We start from the raw sequence: 19675 nt of genomic DNA, 5'->3' as shown, positions 1-19675 counted from the left end.
AATATTGAAAATTAAAGGTCCCTCTTGTGCACAGGACACAGAGATCATAAACACAGCCATACTGACGGGAAAGAGGGTCGCTGTGCCGGTGCGGACCGTTGCCGTGGAGGCGAATGGCTCGGTGACCGATGTCTCGGACTTCACCGACTGCAGCTCTACTGATGAAGATGTCCTCAAGGTATGGTGTGTGTGTGTGTGTGTGTGTGCTCCTGTGCTCATGTTTTACAACTGTTTACAGACATTTTCAAAACTCTACACACAAAACCCACAATTGCTCACACAAAATTCATAAATGCCTCAAATCTCCAGCAAAATGACACGCAACATTCAAAATGTTATAAACACATCTCTAAAGCAAACATTCACACCTCACATTAGGACATTTTGGATACATCATGTACACACTGTTGAACAAAAACCTAAAGCTCTTTTGTCTTTCATGGGCTTCTGTATGTCCATGAAAGAGTGAAAGTCATGTACAGAGAGATGTTGAAATTCACAGTAAACATGTAAGCACAATTGAAACCAAAAATAGTGATTTTCCCACATAATCTGCTGTTGTGGATACAGTATTTTACAGCCAACAAGAAAAAAGTAAGCAAAATACAATGACCAACAGATGTACATGGAGTTTTGAAAAAGCTGATTTTGCCATAGACAGAAATTACTGCATTTCCAAAGAAAGAAAGAAAGAAATTACTGACTGCTATCAAATTACTAGATACAAAATCTATTAGTTTGTGTGTGTGGAGGGGGGGCCTTTGGGCATGTATAGTCATAGGCCTGTAGACCCTTTCAACCTTGCAACTGCAGAAACAAACATGTGTTCCTAAGGCATTTCCAGAGGAATAGAAAACAATGGTAACTTGGGGACAAAAGACAAGTTGTGTTGTAGGACGAGTCGTAAATCCTATAGAAGCAGATTATATAGGATATATATCTATATATAGAGTATACCTATTCATAGGCCTATACTAAGGCAATGATCAGATGGTGTTCAGTAATGTAATGAGTGGTAATACATTGAAGACTGAGTGTGAATTAGTGGCGAATAAGTGTGGCATTTTGATAGATTGTGTTTGAAATCAAGTAACTTGTTGTTAAGAGTTTTGTGTGTAAGGTAGATCATTGCGTGTGGTGTTTTAAGCAGATTTGGTATGGGGTTATGGTGTTGGAAAGAGATGTTTAAAAACAAACTGTAAAACAGATGACATGGCATTCTGGGCCTACTGTAAGTCTCCTCCAAATGGCTTTGAGTAGCTGAACTCTGCTGGTCCAGCAGAATTTTGGGTGCGAGAGTGGGAGTGGGAATGAGAGTGGGAGTGAGTGTGGGCTGGGCTGGAGCTTTTCAGCTCGACTGCACAGAGTTTCAGATCAAATTAGTAGCAAAGGGAAGTGTGAGGGTTTATTTACTGAGTATATGGAAAGACTTTAAAATGTGTGTGTGTGTGTGTGTGTGTGTGTGTGTGTGTGTTTGTGTGTGTGTCTGTGTTTGTGCGTGTGTGTGTGTGTGTGAGCTGACTGGCTGTGACGGATGTCTCCAAGTGAGTGCTGTTTGACTTGAGGCAAACAGACAAGAGGAGACCTGTGGTGTGTCTTTGTGTGTGTGTGTGTGTGTGTGTGGTAGAGAGAGAGACTTGGGGGACTTAGTGTCTGAGGTCCCCTCAAAGTCATCAGCCTTTGACCACAAACTTCCAACTTTCTTCATAACTCCCATCATGTTTTTTAAAATAATACTAATAAAAAAATAGGCGTTTAATACACCTGGAATTACCACCCTCATATATTGACCCCTCATGATCAACCTTCAAAAACTGAAGGGGTTTGGGGGGTTCTGGTATCGGTTGTCGTCAGACCGGGGGTGGGGGGGGGGGGGTTATGGTGTCGGTCCGATATGGTGTTTGTGCGATACACTACATACTCTGTACATTTAACAATTATTTATTAACACTACATGTTAAATTAAATAACTAGCTTCTCAAAATAACAGTTAACAAAGTAATAACACCAAACAAACTATACAACAGTATACACATATTTCAAAATATTTGTGTAATTTGTGCAATTTTAACAAAGACTATTACAAACTATAGAACAAGTGCAAAAGAAAGTAAAAAAAAACAACAAAATGTGCAAATGTGATCAGTCACTATGGCAGAGCTGACAACTAATAACTTCCCACCAACATAATAAAAATCGGCAGAAAATCAGCACGTTTTAAACGTAATAATCCTGCCAACGTAATAATTTCCCACCAACGTAAAGCTGTTGCCAACTGCCAACATAATAATTATGGAAGCTATTACGTTGGTGGAAAGGTTAAAAAATTATTACATTAACTTCCTACCAATGTAATAAATCACTGATTTAGTGATATTATATCTGTTTTATCAGTCGTAGGGGTATAGTTGTCAATAATAGTCACCATCTGAACCATCTCATGACCATAAGACTTTGTACCCCCCAATCCTTTACTTATTCCTCAACTTATCATTCATCACCTTTACTAGGAGCCAAGCAAAGCTACATGGACACCCCTTGTGATCTTTTGTTCACTTTAATAAATGTCATAATTGTAGTCTGTGGCAGCCCTTGAACCATATAGTAAATATTTTTAAAATGTAGTATATTTATAGGGACTCTTCATGCAAAGTTGATTTGTCATCCATTGTGTTTTTGCCTTACACATAGTTCAACACCTTTAGTGGGGGCCAAGCAGATTACTGCATAGGATATCATTGTTTTTCTACCTTTAGTTATTTTCATCACGCTTTTTACTGGGGGCCAAGCAGATGTGAATTCACCCATTGTGTTTCTGCCTTCTCTTACTGGGGGCCAAGCAGTAAAGCTACAGTGTTTCTACTCTTCTGACTTAAATCGAGGTGTCTCAATATACAGAATTAATGGACAAGGCGGAGGCAGAGGCAGAGCAGATTTTCATGACTTTAAGGAGAAAGGAGGTAAATTACACCCAAAGCTTGAAAGGCTGATGGGACTGGCATAGCTCAGTCCCATCAGCTCAGAAGCCACACTCAGGAGCAATGGGACAAAGACCTGCCGATTAAAGTACAACCAAACAAAGCTACAGTGACGGCGCAAGTCATTAAAAACGGTGAAGGAAGCTGTGCCCATGCGCCAATGGTCTGGTACAGTTTACACAGAGCATTTTAGTCCAGGATGATTTTACCCAACCCAAAACTAATTGCAAAATAAATATTTTTTGGAAATTTCAAGTGGTGGAACATTGTCAAAATTGGCATCAAAAAACTTATGGCAGTTATACTGAAAAAATTGGCTAATTAGGTCATTTTTTCCATAAGTAGGCTAATATGTTGCATGCAGCACAATCACATGAAAATCAACACAATCAACCCAATTATCCTACAGATCATAATACTATGCAATAGCCTAGCTGACAGGGCTACAGTGTAGCCTATTGCCCCAGCTCTGCACGGTCCATATGTAAAACCAAACAGAAGTAGCATGCGTGTCGAAAACACAGTTGTGCAAACTATCTCTTTAAAAAGATGTCTTTATCATTACACAACTTTTCCAGCCTTTTGTTGCCCTTGTCCCAAATTTGTTGAGACGTGTTTCTGGCATCAAATCCAAAATGTGCTAATATTTTCCATAAAATAGTCAAATGTCTCTCCTTCAACAAATGATATGTTGTCTTTGAACTATTCTCAATTAAATATAGTGTTGATATGAGTTGTAAATCATAGCATTCTTTTTTATTCACATTTTACAAAGCGTCCCAACCAAAGATTATAGAACAGAGCTCTGTTCTAGAATCTTTGGTCCCAACTTTTTTTGTTGTATAAGAATGTTGCCAACTAAATATTCCATTTGATGTCATAATGCACTCAAGCAGACAGAGCCCTAGAGAGACTTTGCCAAACATGCTATTATGTCTTTATGTAAATTCAGGAATGTGAACTAGTGAACCATAAGTTAGAGAAACAGCGCAGCTTTATTGCTTGCCTCCAGTAAGAAAAGATGGAAACACTATGGGTGCATTCACAACTGTGTGGCCCCCAGTAAAAAGGTGATGAAAATAACAAAAGGTAGAAAAAGAATTATTGCCTATGCAGTAATCTTCCTGGCCCCCACTAAAGGTGTTAAAACTATGTGTAAGGCAAACACAATAGATGCCAAAGCAACTTTGCATTAAGTGTCAGGGACCTGTCCCTATATACTACATTTAACTATACTAAAAAACTATATTACACGGTTCTAAGGGCTGCCACAGACTACAATTATGGCATTTATTTGAGTGAAATTTTGCTTGGCACCAATGTGATGAATAATAAGTATAGATAAGTACAAAGCTTTATGGTCGTGAGATGGTTTAAATGGTGACATTTTTTTAAGAACTATACCCTTACAACTGATAAAACAGATATAATATCACTAAATCAGTGATTTATTACATTGGGAAGTTAATGTAATTATTTTTTAACCTTCCCACCAACGTAATAACTTCCTGCAAACGTTGGTGGGAAATTGGGTTATTACGTTGGCAGTAAGCAATAGTTTTACGTTGGTGGGAAATGATTACATTGGCAGGATTATTACGTTTAAAATGTGCTGATTTTGTGCCTATTTTAATTAGGAATTTGGTGGTTAGAAGGCTAAAGTAAAACTTGGATGCTAAGCCTGTATTCTTTAGGCAATTAATCCCATGGATCCCCTGAAGCAGGGGCCACATGACAAACTGGGACTGTTGAGGAGGGCCGGACCCAAAATACCGAACTTAAGTCTGAACTCAATTCTGTTCAATTCTATTCTGTTCTTATATAACATTAAGTAAATCATATGGTTTTGTTTACTAGTCGTAAGAACAGATAAAAATGTGAGGGAGACAAAGGAAAAACAGCAATATTTAATCTATGTCCAGTATTTAATCCTCATTCTCGAAAATGATTTTTTGACATTGATATTTTGTTCAGTTTTCAAAGACTGATATAAAAAAGTACTACAATATCTATATAATTAGGCTAGGTCATGAAAATGTGAAGGAGTCAGTACAACCGATAGGCCTGTGCCACCATTTCATCAACACTCAGCAATATTTCATCATTAAATCATTACCATCATTAAATTAACTCTATGCAGAATTAGACTACGAAAATGTGGAGCAGACAATAGTAGGCTGTCATTAGCTAATCAACATGCACAAAAAAACTATTTTAAAAATGCAGGCTATGTTTTTGCTTTAACTTTATGCACATAACTGTGATTGGTCAACTCGCTATGTGTATTGAGCCGGCTGCTTCAAGCAACCTGTGGGTAGTAGCATCATACTGGTTCGCTAACATAAGCTTTGCAAATAAACTCAGACATATTTTGGTTACAATTACGGGGTTATCCGATTGTAAATTGTCTATCTGCCAATAACGTATTGAAATGAACGCCATTCGTATCGCCAACGAGCAGCAGTAGGAGTTCGTTCTAACAACCTTTCTGCGGTGGTGGCTTAATGAACATAAGAGACACAAAACTTTGAAAGGTTTACGCCGGCGTAAAGGCAACTGCATTGTGTCGGCGCAGAAGCATAAATTCTATTCACCAGCACATCAGTGAGGGTGTTTTCGTCGTTATGCATCCACGCACAAATGTATGGAAAGATACAAATAGCAGTCGCTTTCAAAATAAAAACAACGATATTGATTTGCATGCATTATCTCTATGCTAGGCTCTTGACTATTGTTCTTTCACGGACCTTACAAAGCCCACGGGCCGGATGTGGCCGGCGGGCCGTATGTTGCCCATGTATGCCCTAAAGTTTAGGGTTAGGCTTATGTGTATTAACGTTGCCAAGCTTGTCGCACTATCGGTATTGCACTATGTTTTAAAATAAATGTTCTGAGTGAAATATATTGCCGTTGCTCTTAGTTCTTTGGGATTTAAGTTTTCTGTTTAAGGTGACAATTCGGCTTGTAGGCTAGATTATTTCTCCCTCTTAAATTGGAGCGAGCGTTGAGTGATTTCACTGGAGTGGGGATGATTTTTAAGTGGAGCGGGGAGCGAAATTGAGCGGAGCAACCTGACACGAATTTGAGCGGAGGAGCGGCCGAGCACCGCTCAGCTCCGCTCACTAGCTCTGATTCAGAGGCATATCACATATGTAAAGATTATAAAAACAAATTATTTTTCGATTTCGGAGAAAACAGGACAGAGTAGGCTAACACAGCGGACTACTTTTTTTTTGACGACAACGTAGTTTGTAGTCTTTAGAGGAAAGTCTGTAGGAGTCGATTGCCGAAATTCACAATTAGTTAAAAAAAACATAGTCCAGTCCATTCAACTTTCAATTTCAAAAGAAATACTGGACTATGTTTTTTTTTTGTTTTTTTAAAACGGCGACGAAATTGTGAATTTCCAGAGCGTGTTACTCCCATACTTGGCAATCGACTCCTATAGACTTTCCCCTAAAGATGGCAGCAAAGATGGCAACATTTCCAGAAAGGTACTGGCTTAATGAAATTCATTCTGGACTCTCTATCCGACCACATAAAGACCTCGGGATACTTCGGTTTGGCTTTAGGGACCCTCTACTCACTACCACGTAAGTGTAATGTTGTTTGGAACTGTAGAAGAGGTATAAAAATAGTGTTTTGTAGTGGTGAAATAATATGCCCTTCTCACTTCCACGCTAACGAGTTTTGACTAAAAACGGTAAAATCGAACTTTCTCAAAACACATCCGAATGACATGATTTTGATGTCAACTCAACGTGTGTACTCCCAATCATCCGTAAATTGATCTAAAGTGCATTTTACTCCAGATAATTCCTTTAAGGCGGCAGGCGTGTTTTGCCACTGCAAAGTGCTGCGGGAAACCCTGATGTGATGGCAGCAGCGATAAACTCTTTTGCCCATATGGCTCACACAGACTTCACACTGGCCTCTGTTGTCCTGAACTGTGGCACACACATTTGCGCTACTTTTTCATCATCAGTAAAAGCAGCCAGGTTACTGGTAGGTGCTTTCAGCTGTCGCTAAGCAACAAGACTTGGAGAGAACTGCACCTTCCTGTTTGTCACCAAAAGAGAAAATAAAAACCAATGTTCTTTTCTGCTGTTTTCACTTAAAAATAAATAAATAAATGCAGTCATTTGTTTTGAGTTTAATGGGTAGTCAGTCAGTATTGAGAGATTGTATTGTTTTGTTGATTGTATAGTATTGTTTTTTATTTCATTAATTATTGCTATATTAAATATCCATCCTCCATTAACTGCAGTGCTGACATTAATGGTTGCCCGGTTGCCCTTGGCTACCAAATCGTTACAAGTGCCAACCAGATTTGATTGGCTTTGACAACCAAAACCTCATGCCTGGTTGCCAAGCTGGCACTTTTAAAAGTTAACGTTGAGCCCTAATAGGCTGCTTTTTATTTACTGGTAATAGGAGCTAATATGGCATTGATGGATAATTGTATTTGATTTGATTTCCGTTTGTATTGTCAGGGCACCTAATAGAGTCTAAGTAGTTGTGCGCTCCACGTTGAGAAAGTGGGGCGTTTCAACAAAACTGTGTGTGGATTTTGAGCTTTTCAACAAAACTGTGTATGGATTTCGAGCGTTCACGAGGCAGTACAGTAATGTGTGTGTGTGTGTGGGGGGGGTAGAGCTGTGATCAGCTGTGATGTGTGTGTGTGTGTGTGTGTATGTGTATATGTCTGTGTGTGTGTGTATTTATGGGGTGGAGCTGTGATCAGCTGTGATGTGTCTGTGTGTGTGTGTGTGTGTGTGTGTGTTTGTGTGTATGTCTGTGTGTGCTGTGATCAGCTGTGACTCAGGAAACCCCTAACCTCCTCTCAGCCACCTGCGTCAGCTGTTTTTCTTTTCTCTCTCCCCTCAAGCCATCAGCCTCCAGCTTCTTCTGGTACGCTAATGACTCGCATATGTGGCCTACATGCATGATGCTGAGGTCAAGGAGGGTGCAAATGAACTTTCGGAAAAAAAAAAAAAAAAAAGTTGTGTGAGTGAAATTGTGGAAACCATCTGGCCCTACACATTAAAACATTAGATTAGAAACATTATCCACACGAAGTCACAGGCTCTGTTGGTGGACAGCATTCGCCCCCTGTGTTATGAGTGTGTGTGTGTGTCTGTGTGTGTGTGTGTGTGTGTGTGCTCGTTACACTCCTTTCTTTATGAAAAAAGGGAAATGCTGCGGATAGTAAAGCCCTACAGCTCTTATTGTGTGATTTTGTGCTTTTTTCTTTTTCTGTACTCATTAGGAAGGCTTGAGTCTTTGGAAATTCCCCTTAAGCTTCTTAAAGCTCATTTCCCCACCACTGACCCATGGCTGTGTGTCCAGTCGAATAGCCATCTTTCTCTCTCTCTTCTTTCTCTTTCTGTATCTGTCATTGCCTTTCTCTCTCTCTTTCTCTTATCAACCCTCTTTCTGTATATCATTGCCATCTCTCTCTCTCTCTTCTTTCTCTTTCACCCTCTTTCTGTATCTGTCATTGCCTTTTCTCTCTCTCTCTCTCTCTCTCTCTCTCTCTCTCTCTTCTCAACCCTCTTTCTGTATATCATTGCCATCTCTCTCTCTCTCTCTCTCTCTCTTTCTCTCTCTTATCAACCCTCTTTCTGTATATCATTGCCATCTCTCTCTCTCTCTCTCTCTCTCTTTCTGTTTCTCTTTTCCCCATTCTGTTGCTCTTGTTTTCTGTATTAGTTAACAGTATACATTCTTCTCCTCCCTCCCTTCTTATTATTCCTCCTTCTGTTTTTGTCTTTCTATCCCCTCATCCCATCATTGACAACCCCACAATGTGGTTAAGCCACATTTGATAACACCACAAGTCTCACAATGGACCCGCATTAGCTAAACTAAAACACATCTCTTCCTTGTCATTTAGTCACTTGGGTAAAGATGAAAAAGAAGGTCCATCTGAGACAGCTGTTTAACTCAGACAGCTGTTTAACTCAGACCCACTTGTGACTCACTCACAAGTTGATGTGTGAAAATGTACACAGGGACATTTCTGACAGGCTGGCCTTGGTTAAGCCTTTATTTTAATTAGAAAACAGTCTCTTACCACTCACTCTCTCTGTCTGTCTCTCTCTATCTCTTTCTCTCTGTGTCTCTCCCTCTCTCTGTATCTCTCTCTCTCTGTCTGTCCTTCACTCTGTCTCTCTCTCTCTTTCTGTTTCTCCCTCTCTCTTTGTCTCTCTCTCTCTCCCTCTCTCTCTCTGTCTCTCTCTCTCCCTCTATCTCTCTCCCTCTCTCTCTGTGGCGTGCCTCAGTGGTCAGCCTGTCAGTGGCGATGTCAGTGGGGGTGTAGCATGCAGATGACTGGGCGCTAATGGGCTGCTGCAGTGACTACTGAGCACATGTGACAGGGGGGGGGGGGGGGTAGGCGTACATTATTGCGGATTTGGGAGGAGGGGAAATAGTAGGGCGGGATAGTGAGGAGTTTGGAAGAAGACGGAAAAAGAGAAAGAAAAGCATGAATTAAAGAATAAATGAACCATGTGAAAGGAACAAAGAAAGAAATAAAGTTACTCAAATGGTGGTGGTATCTGCTGCTGTGGTATCTGGGAATTAAACTGGACACACACACGCAGGCACGCACACACACACACACACACACATTCAAATACGCACGCACACACGCAGGCACGCACACACACACACACACACACACACACACACACACACACACACACACACATTCTAAGACGCACGCACACACGCAGGCCCGCACACACACACACACACACGCCCACACAAATTCACATACGCACGCATACACAAGCAACTCAACACGCATGTATGAGCAACTCAATTAATTTCCAATACTTATTTTTATAAATGAAAAGCCTGTGACATCACATTAGTGTGAGCAATGATGCTGTATTGTGAAGCAGCGACACTATTTTGGTGTGTGAGTAAGCGTCTGATAAATTGTGTGTGTGTGTGTTCTAAGAGATTAGTGCTGCCAAAACCCCAAATTCCCTGACAGAGAGACGTGTCAAGCCTTTTCTCTAATGTAATGAGTTACTGAGGACACATTCACACAGACACACATGCATACTCTCTCTCTCTCTCTCTCTCTCTCTCTCTCACACACACACACACACACACACGAACACAAACACAATAAGACTCAGAAATAATCACACACGCAGACATGCAGAAGCATAAACTCTCTGTCACTCTCACCCCCAACACACACACACACACACACACACACACACACACACACACACACACACACACACAACAATAACAACAACAACACAAGTAGACACACTCCCTGTCTCTCCAACTAGCAGACAGACTCAGTCTGTCCTGCTCGTTCGATAGACACTTACAGTACATCTCTGTGAACAGTGTGAAAAACATAAGGTATGTGCTGTTAAAAATAGCCGTCAGGCAAGAGCTGTCTGTTTAGTGTGCTGATTGAAGTTGAATTTTAACTGATTTGCTGATTTAACTGATATTTAAATGCACAGACTCACTTAGATAAAAGGTACAGCAATCAAACCCAGGCCCAACGATTGCCAAGCGCCAGTGCTCCACCAAATCAGATGTAAAGCCGTATTAGCTCATATGACAGACAGTAGCAGTTGTCTTTGTTAACTTTATGCAGATGCCGGCATTTGGTATGGTAGGCCTATCTGTCTACCATTACACCCACACTTGATACACAAGTTGAAAAGCTTTACTGTACATCGACAGTGGAATAGATGTACATGAGACCTTATGCTGGTACATACCAGAAAGAAAAGCATGTATTAAAGAATAAATGACCATGTGAAAGGAACAACGAAAGAAAGTTACTCATAAATGGTGGTGGTGTCTGCCGTGGTATCCGTCATACCGGATACGTAATCATCCCACCTCTTGAATCTTTCACCTCAGGTGCTTTAAACACCATGTCCTATTCTCTACACCTGACTATCATATGCATTTGTCATGTATACGGACCTTACTGTCCTGTATTTGACCCTAGGCAGATGGGTCAGGCCCTTGAGTCGTGGATCTGCTCGAGGTTTCTTCCTATATGGATCTCCAATTCTAGGGAGTTTTTCCTCGCCCCTGTTACCCATGGGCCTTTTTTTCTCTGATTTTCTACACTCTGTAAAGCGCCATGATACAGTACATGTGTAATGTTTTGGCGCTCTATAAGCACAATAAATTGAAATTGAATTGCTGTGGTGTCTGGGAATTAAACTGGACACACACACGCAGGCACACGCACACACACACACATTCACACACACACACACACACACACACTCTTTCTTTCTCACACACACACACACAAACACACACACACACACACGCATCGACAGTGGAATAAATGTACGAGACCTTATGCTGGTACGCATCTGAATGTGTCATCATGTGACAGCAGCAAAACAATGGCGCAAGCAAGTCTCCAAGTTGACACGTTGCGCTTTAAACCGCGGCTGGCAAGTTTTTGTATTTGCATTCCTCCTTTAGCTGTCCCTCAAAACTACCGACGGCCATATTTTCCCCACAGCGCAGGGGGAAAAAGCCTGAATTCCAGCAGTCCATAAACGATCCCATTGATTACAAGGTGCGCAGGCTTTTGCCGATAAGCGGATGCGGAGCACGCACAGGGGGGAAAGCTTTGAAGGCCCCCAATGCGTACAAGCCATTTTTCAAACGCCAACCATGACATGCCAAGGTTACATTACAGAAGGAAATGGAACTAACGAGCTGAGCAAGAGGAGAAAAGGGAAAAAGGCAAACTGCCACAAGGTACATCTCATTGCTGCTTGCGATTGCACAGTATAGGCTCCCATTTATTAACGTGTCTTGCTTTTGCCGTGCAGACTACACTGAAAATGGCTAAATGACTCCATATCAAGCCACTGATTGATCAGTGTAGACCATTAAAAAAGCTAACCGCCTATTAGTACTCCCTAAAATTAGCAGATAGACCGATTTAATGGCCTGTTACGCCGTATTAAATTCATTTGTGCCAGCAAAGGAGAATAAAAGCCATGTAGGTCACATTTCAGGATTCTTAATTGCATCATTCAGGCGGTGATAGATTTCCCAATGAGACACGCTGCTGCAAACATTTAGTGTGTGGCTAAAGTTAAGCGCTAAATAGTTTGGCAATCGGTTTTGGCAGAAGAGTTAGCCTAACTGCTTCCGACTCCATAATGGCTAATCAGGGACAATGCAATTCTCAGACTCAGAGCAGTTTCCCCAAATATGTGCGATGGATAGGGTGAAAACAGTATAATAGACTTTCCCAGACATTTATTTATTTGAGGCCTTTAACCAAAGCACATAGTAGCCTAAGTGAAGTAGATTCAAATAACAAGACATCCTTCACTTGTTCCTTAGCTGAACTTCAAAAACTTCCAAAAACTTAGAAAAGCCAAATTCCTCTGGGTTGTCCTTGTGCTCACCCTACTGTTGTGTTCTGATTGACACTTCTTTTCTCTCAAACATATTGTTAAGTTATTCTGACTACCATGAGGCTCCATGACTTTGCTAACACAGGGCATCTGAACACACTTATTTTCCTAACAATTTGAGTGTTTTATTTAAAGCTGCAGTAGGCAAGATTTTTTTGATCATATTCACTGAAACCAACACTATGCTCCGACAGAAGAACATAAATCAGCCGGTTTTAGAAAAAAAACCCCGCACTTCTACCTCCACCTAGAGCCTGTTATTTGTTTTGCAAAAATCTACAGCTCCTGGTTCTTCTGGTCCAATCAGAGCAGGGCTGTGTGAGATCTGACTGTTAATCACAGTCTGGTGCAGTTTGGTGCGCACTGACGAGCACAAACTCGATGAGAGGGTGCTCGGTGGTAGTGGGGGAGGGGCATGAGAGTTGTAAACATTCCCCTCAAATTCCCTTCAATCTGCCAGACTTGCCAACTGCAGCTTTAACTTTAGAACACCCATGTGTATTCCTGGTCAAAAATGACCGGCCATTAGAAATGAATAGGTGAGCAAATGGTCAGTGTATAAAATTGAGTCCAGGCACATACTTATTGATCAGATGGACTGTATATGTGCTTCTGTACATTAAAACACACACAAACACACCCTGACTCCCCCTCTTTGCTTCTATGCCAGCCCCCAATGGAACCTTTCCCCATTAGAATCTTCCCCTTTCTGACTTCCATGAGCTCAGGTCAATGAGGCCTGCAGGCCTTAAATAGCAAATGGAAGTAAAAATCTGGTTATATCTAATAGAACACAAGGTGATACAAAGGTCTATCACAACATTAGATGATAATATATGTGTTACTATGAATTTTTTAACAAGTTATAATGCAGCGGCCATTTTTGACCGGGAACACAAAACTAAACATGAAATGAACACAACAGCAGGGTTAATATAGAATGCCACCGTTTAAAAAAAGGACCATGCATCAGAGTTCACCATCCTTGGAACAATTGAGAATAAGTTACTGCCATCAGAAAACAACAAATACATAAGAAAACATAAGAAAAAACATAAAAGAGATATTTGATACATAGCAGAATGTGCTTTGAAGAAACAGACATTGTTGACAATACTTTGTTTTAGTTGCACATTTCATCACTATTGGATTGACATTATTATCACCTTTTTCTGTCTATTTTTCTCCTTCTCTCTTCTTTGTAAACATGTTCCTGTCACACACACCCACTCTCTTCCTTTGCTTGTCTCTCTCATCCTCACTTTCTGTATTTGATATTTTAAAGATGTGGGGCCCTAATTTCAATGATGGGAAAAGTGCAAAGTAGGTCAGAAAGCAAAGTTGTCATGCATGGATTGTAGCTGTTGTGTGGTCTTGCTCATAGTGTTAAATTATAAAATTGAGTTTGCCTACAGTAGTAATTGAATTAGCTTTAGTTAGACTTACTGTAAGCAAAGATTCTAGAGCGGAGCAAGATAGATCAGTTATGTCATAGGCATGAAGTACGCTCCGAGACCGACAGCGCTAATCCATATTTTAAATGACATGGAGACAATAAGTTAATAGGCTATAGACAGATATTGTGAGTAGGCCTAATGCAGGAATGGACGTTACAGTTATTCAGTAACTGTAACGAATTACTGAAATTTAAATTTACCTTTAGACTACTTTGTTTCCCAATGAAGTAACGAAAGTACAGTAACGCTATATCCCCAACATAGGCCTATTGAACTTAGTTTTGGTGGATGAAGGACAGATGTCAGTGCCCTAGCCTAATTTACCCTCAGAAATAATTTGACATTGTCTTTATACAATATATTTAACTGGTCTAGACATGGTGTGGTCTATTGGGTTTCTCGTAATTTCAACATACAGCTCTACAGAACAAATATTGATAACATTTTATCTGTGACGACACCTGAGCTTATTTAAATGGCGCCCATAGAGTCATAGAACGTACTTCAACATATCCAACATATTTTCCAGCCAGTAATCCATCTTGCACGTAGCGCTCTAGAATCTTTGCTGTAAGACTTAATGACCTTTTAACTCTCCCTCAGGTGTCGGACCGCTGTGACTATGTGTATGTGAACGGTAAAGAGCAGCGGGGGCGAGTGCGGATGACGGTGAACTTCACCTACAGCTACCTGAGCACCCAGCTGGAGATGAGTGTGTGGGTCCCACGCCTGCCCCTGCAGATTGAGCTCTCCGACAACGAGCTCAGCCAGATCAAGGGCTGGAGGATCCCCATACAGGCCACTAAAAGGTACCAGACTCTGCAGACACAAGCATAACATCCTGCTGCTGCTTACAGTACCTGTAGCAGCAAAACACCCCGAGGAGCTGCTTTTTGGTGATCATTGAATGCTGTTTGAGACATTAAAGTTGTGTTATGCCTTTAACATTAAGCATTGAAATTGAATAATCAATAGTTTAAAAAAGGTTTAAGAAGCAAAGTACATACAATAGAATCATTAAAAAACATAAAAGACACAACATACACAAAAATTACACTGTAGAATTATTAAAAGACAGCCAACAACTTAAAACTGCAGTTGGCAAGTCTGACAGATTGAAGGGACTTAGCCAAAATTTTGAATGTTTACAACTCTCATGTCTCTCCCCCACTACCACGAGCACCCTCTCATTGAGTTTGTGCTCGTCAGTGCGCACCAGACTGCGATTGACAGTCAGACCTCACACAGCCCTGCTCTGATTTGACCAGAAGAACCGGGAGCTGTGGATTTTTGCAAAACAAATAACAGGCTCTAGGTGGAGGTAGAAGTGCAGGTTTTTTTCTTCTAAAAAAAACAGCTGATTTATATTGTTCTGTCAGACCATATAGTGTCAGTTTCAGTCATATATGATCAAAAAATTCTTGCCAACTGCAGCTTTAACCTTATGCTTCATCATACCTTCAGTTAGTCTGTTGCATTAAATTTAGCTACAGACCAGCTAACCCAAACAAAGCCTGAAAAAAACTTGAGCCTCAGACAGTCTCTAGACAGGTTATTATCACTGTGACAAAACCTCTGTCCATTAAGCATTTAAGTGTCTTATAGATTCTTCTGGAATAGAGCCCAGTGAAGTATATGGTGTGATAGTTAGACTGTAAGCTATAATCAATATGCATTTGCCTTCTTCCCTTTATTATAACCTTTATTTAACCAGGTTAGTTTGAGATATAAAAATTGAGTCATTGAGATATAAAAATCTCTTTTTCAAGAGAGACCTGGCCAAGATAGCAGAGCAAATAGTTACATATAAAACAAATAACAAACACAAAACAAACACAAAAGAGGCAAAGACAACTCAAGTGCATTCCAGATTAAATAAAAGTGCCATTAATTAAAACATTTGCACTGGATGGACTCCTGTTCTATGGCTTTAACAACACCTTTAAAATAATTTAAAGGAACCGTATGTAAGAAAAATATTTCAATGAATCATAAAATGGCCCTGATATGTCCCTAGACATTAAGAAATCGTGTTTATTTCAAATACTTATATCACTGACAACAGTAGTTCGGCCAGGATATTGTCATTTAAAAAGTGAAGTTGCAGCCCTCAACTGATGTTGATGTTGTGTTTTGTCATGTCATGTTGTGTTTTGGCCTGATGCGCCACCCTCCACCTATCTACTAATCACAAAGTCAGTAGTGTTTCGCCATCCGGGTTGGCAACCTCGAGTCAGGGGGGAGGGGGAGGGGATACACCGCTCTTCAGTATTTTGAAAGTGATTGCAGTACCAGTTTTGGCCACAATCTTACAAATGGTTCCTTTAAGGAAATTAGACAATGTAGTTTGAGTGTTTTCTGTAGGTCATTCCAAGCAGAAGGTGCAGCAAACATGAAAGCCTTCTTGAACAACTCTGTCTGTCTATGTCAACTCTCTGTCTATCTTCTTCCATTATTATTATGGTGAAGATGCGCAGAGCCTGAACATGCACAACAGAGAAGAACAACAGACACAACTAGATAGATAGATAGATAAGATACTTTATTGATCCCTAGGGGAAATTCAAGGTCACAGTAGCATACAGACAACACACACACACATTCACTAACAGCAGAAAAAGTAATTAAAAGTATATAATATAAAAAACACAACTAAGCAATAAGGACTGCAGAAGATAAAGAATATACTAAATATACTAAAATACAAATTATACTAAATAACACTTAATCTAAATCAATTCTAAAAAGTAGCAGAGAACTAGCAGAGTGAAACAAATCATTCATCACTAATGACACATAACAGTATTAGGCCACGTTAATGAGTAGAAGATAGTATAATTGAGTGTAGAAATTTACTGTATCAGCAGGAATACACTGAAATCTCGTCAAAATTGTGACCAAAGTTTGAAATGAAAATGTAAATCAAATGAGCAGATACTTCAGCAAAGGTGAAGCTCAAGGGCTCACTAGCCTCTTAGAGCGCAAAGAGGACCATCTGCTCTTCTGGTCTTAATCAGTGTCCACTGCACAGAGGCTGGCGTGTAAGCCCTCTCTCACACATTAACTTCATCCACGCACTAGTCTCTACCTCCTCTCAAGCCAGGCGACTCAATGCAGAGAGAGAGAGAGAGAGAGAGAGAGAGAGAGAGAGAGAGACCTCGGACTATCGGCAGTCAGTCAAAGAAACTGCCACTTAGCACCTTTGAAGCTGAGCGCTCCCTTAGCAGCGCTTGGCAGTGAGTGTCAATGAGGTTTGTTTGGGCCTGAAAGGGAGGACTGTGTGTGGTGGTTACCTATATATCTGGAAATGAGGTTGCCACCACTCGCTGACACGGTCCGGCACCGTGCGAATGAGAGCCTGGACTGCAGGGACCGATTTGGTCTAAAAAATCTGATTTGGGCTAAAATAGGCTATCCATCCAGAAGCTATTGCGTAGCAGAGCCAGTGCAGGAGACCAAAAAAAAGAGAAGAAAAACTAGGTCGGCAGAGAGGAGGATGAACAGACTGATAGCACTGATTGTGCACACACACACACACACACACACACACACACACAGAAAGAGAGAGATGGATAGAGGTCACCTTGTTGGGGAAATTATTTTATGCACTTTATGTTCTTACATACTGTTACGCAATGTTCTGTAATGCTGGATGACAGGTGCAATCACAGCATGAGGAGCAGCTGTGTGTGTGTGTGTGTGTGTGTGTGTGTGTGTGTGTATGCATTTGAGTGATTATTCATGTTTGTTCGTATTAGGGACAGGACTGTGTTTATTCCTGTAACATGTAGGCTAAACATTGTGTTGATGTGTGTGTGTGTGTGTGTGTGTGTGTGTGTGTGTGTGTGTGTGTGTGTGTGTGTGTGTGTGTGTGTGTGTGTGTGATTGTTTGATATGACTGTGTGGGCAGACACGGTGCCAGTCTTGCTGCCCTTCAAAGCAAAAAAGATTTGTGGGACAACAACTGTATGCCTGTCAATTATATCTTCCAGTGTGTGCCTGTGTGAGTGTGTGCCTGTGTGTGAGTGTGTGCCTGTGTGTGCATGTACGTGTGTGTTATATCAGCATGTCACAGCTGGGACAATGAGGATAATCATTAGGGGAAATGGACATATGTCACTGTGATGACACGTTTGTGTGTATATTTGTTTGTGTATGTGTATGTGTATGTGTGTGTGTGTGTGTGTGTGTGTGTGTGTGTGTGTGTGTGCCGCGTGTGTGTGTGTGTGTGTGTCTGTGTGTGTGTGTGTGTGTGTGTGTGTGTGTGTGTGTGTCTGTGTCTGTGTGTGTGTGTGTGTGTGTGTGTGTGTGTGTGTGTGTGCTGCCAGGCTGGGCTGGAGCAGTGATGAGGAGGACCGTAAGGGAAAAGGCTGCATGCTCCAGTTTCAGCACGCCCTGGTGCGCGTGGTCACCCATTTCGTGGCCGAGCAGTCGGAGGCGCGTGGCAGCGGCCCTCGCGAGCCCCTGGCCATCTTCCTGGGCTCAGACTGGCAGGTGGACGTCACCAAGCTGGTGCGCTACTTCCTGAAGGTGGAGGACCCGCGCATCGCCAGGCTGCAGGCTGGCAGGGTCCTGTCTGGGAAAGACGTGGGCACCACCAAAATACAGGTAGGTGACCCAGTCCAAATGTATGTGTCCGTCCACCTAGGGGTCATTTAAAAGACAATACACAGGACACATGGCAATTTTTTTTTTTTGAGCACTTTCCCACTTAAGCAACATGTTTCAGAACTGTGTTGGAGAACTGACATCATAAGCGGGCAACTTATTGTGATTATCCAATGAGATCATTAGGAATCTGTCATGTTATTGCCCGAAAGTGTAGCTCAAAAAAGCTGCCTCATGAAGCATCATCTGTGGGCATAGCTGGGAAAACCTATTCTCAACACTGTGATAGCATAATTTCCTGTTGACGTAAAACGCAGTCTATGGGCTGCACTTGGTGAAAACAAAACCATGAGGTTGAATTTGTTCATAGAAAATGTATTGAACTATTCTGATGAGCTAAATGAAAAGGAAAAGCGCTACAGTCTGAAGTTGACGACAGCGGGATTGAGTGAATGCCCTACAAACTACCAGCTGGCTCATAGAAAAATAACCTGACTGAATGGCCGAATTTTTAATGTCAATCCACTTCAATTGTAAATGCTTTTGTTTTCACCGAGTTGTCCCAAACCGAAAGTGGCCGCTATGTCGAGAATTGTTAGGACTGGTTAGGTCACATGGTAAAGGGTACGGCGCAACCTCAGCGATGTCTCTTCCTTCAGCTAATTGGTTAAATGAATACCTGTCCACACCTTCAAGGCTCATAATTAGTCAGGCCTTTGGAGAGCGGCCAGTGCTTCCCTCGTTTGTGTTTGCGTGGTGAGCAGGGCGAACTTGGACCTGCCTCCTTCTTGTGTTCATTTGTCTTATCACTGCCAACCACCATAAAACGTCAACATTTAATGAACTTGCGCTGCTCAGGATTTGTGTCAAACAGTGAACTATCCCGGGCAGTGAGAGCCATAGGTATGTGACCTCTCACTGGGGGCTATGTCAAGCACAGATGGTAGGTCCTTCATCCAAGTCTTTACACCGTGTAGGGACAATGTATATGTTAGCTGGCAATTTTGGGTGTGTTGTATTCATGTTGCGTGGCTGAGGCTTCAGCTATATTACAGTAGAACAGACCTAGACAACAGAGTTTGTGTGCTGTGGCCCCAGGTCTCTTCTCAACAGCATAAATGGCCCTTTAGTCAGTTCACTCTCCGCAATGTAATGGACCAGCCGATAGATAGAGGCTTAACAGATCCTC

General features: G+C 41.4%; 1 protein-coding gene across 1 annotated transcript in view; it reads left to right on the top strand.

Moving 5' to 3' along the window:
* The window catches only part of LOC125295100 (transmembrane protein 132D), a 91608-nt gene that overhangs the window by 67773 nt on the left and 4160 nt on the right, over positions 1-19675 (top strand). The window contains exons 5-7 of the mRNA XM_048244258.1: positions 35-178; positions 14482-14687; positions 18207-18486. Coding sequence (XP_048100215.1) covers positions 35-178; positions 14482-14687; positions 18207-18486 — 630 coding nt within the window. The remainder of the gene's footprint in view (positions 1-34; positions 179-14481; positions 14688-18206; positions 18487-19675) is intronic.

This window comes from Alosa alosa, chromosome 5 (assembly GCF_017589495.1).
Source record: "Alosa alosa isolate M-15738 ecotype Scorff River chromosome 5, AALO_Geno_1.1, whole genome shotgun sequence".
NCBI lineage: Eukaryota > Metazoa > Chordata > Actinopteri > Clupeiformes > Clupeidae > Alosa > Alosa alosa.
The sequence above is the reverse complement of the archived record's forward strand: the minus strand, read 5'-3'. Positions and strand labels throughout refer to the sequence as shown.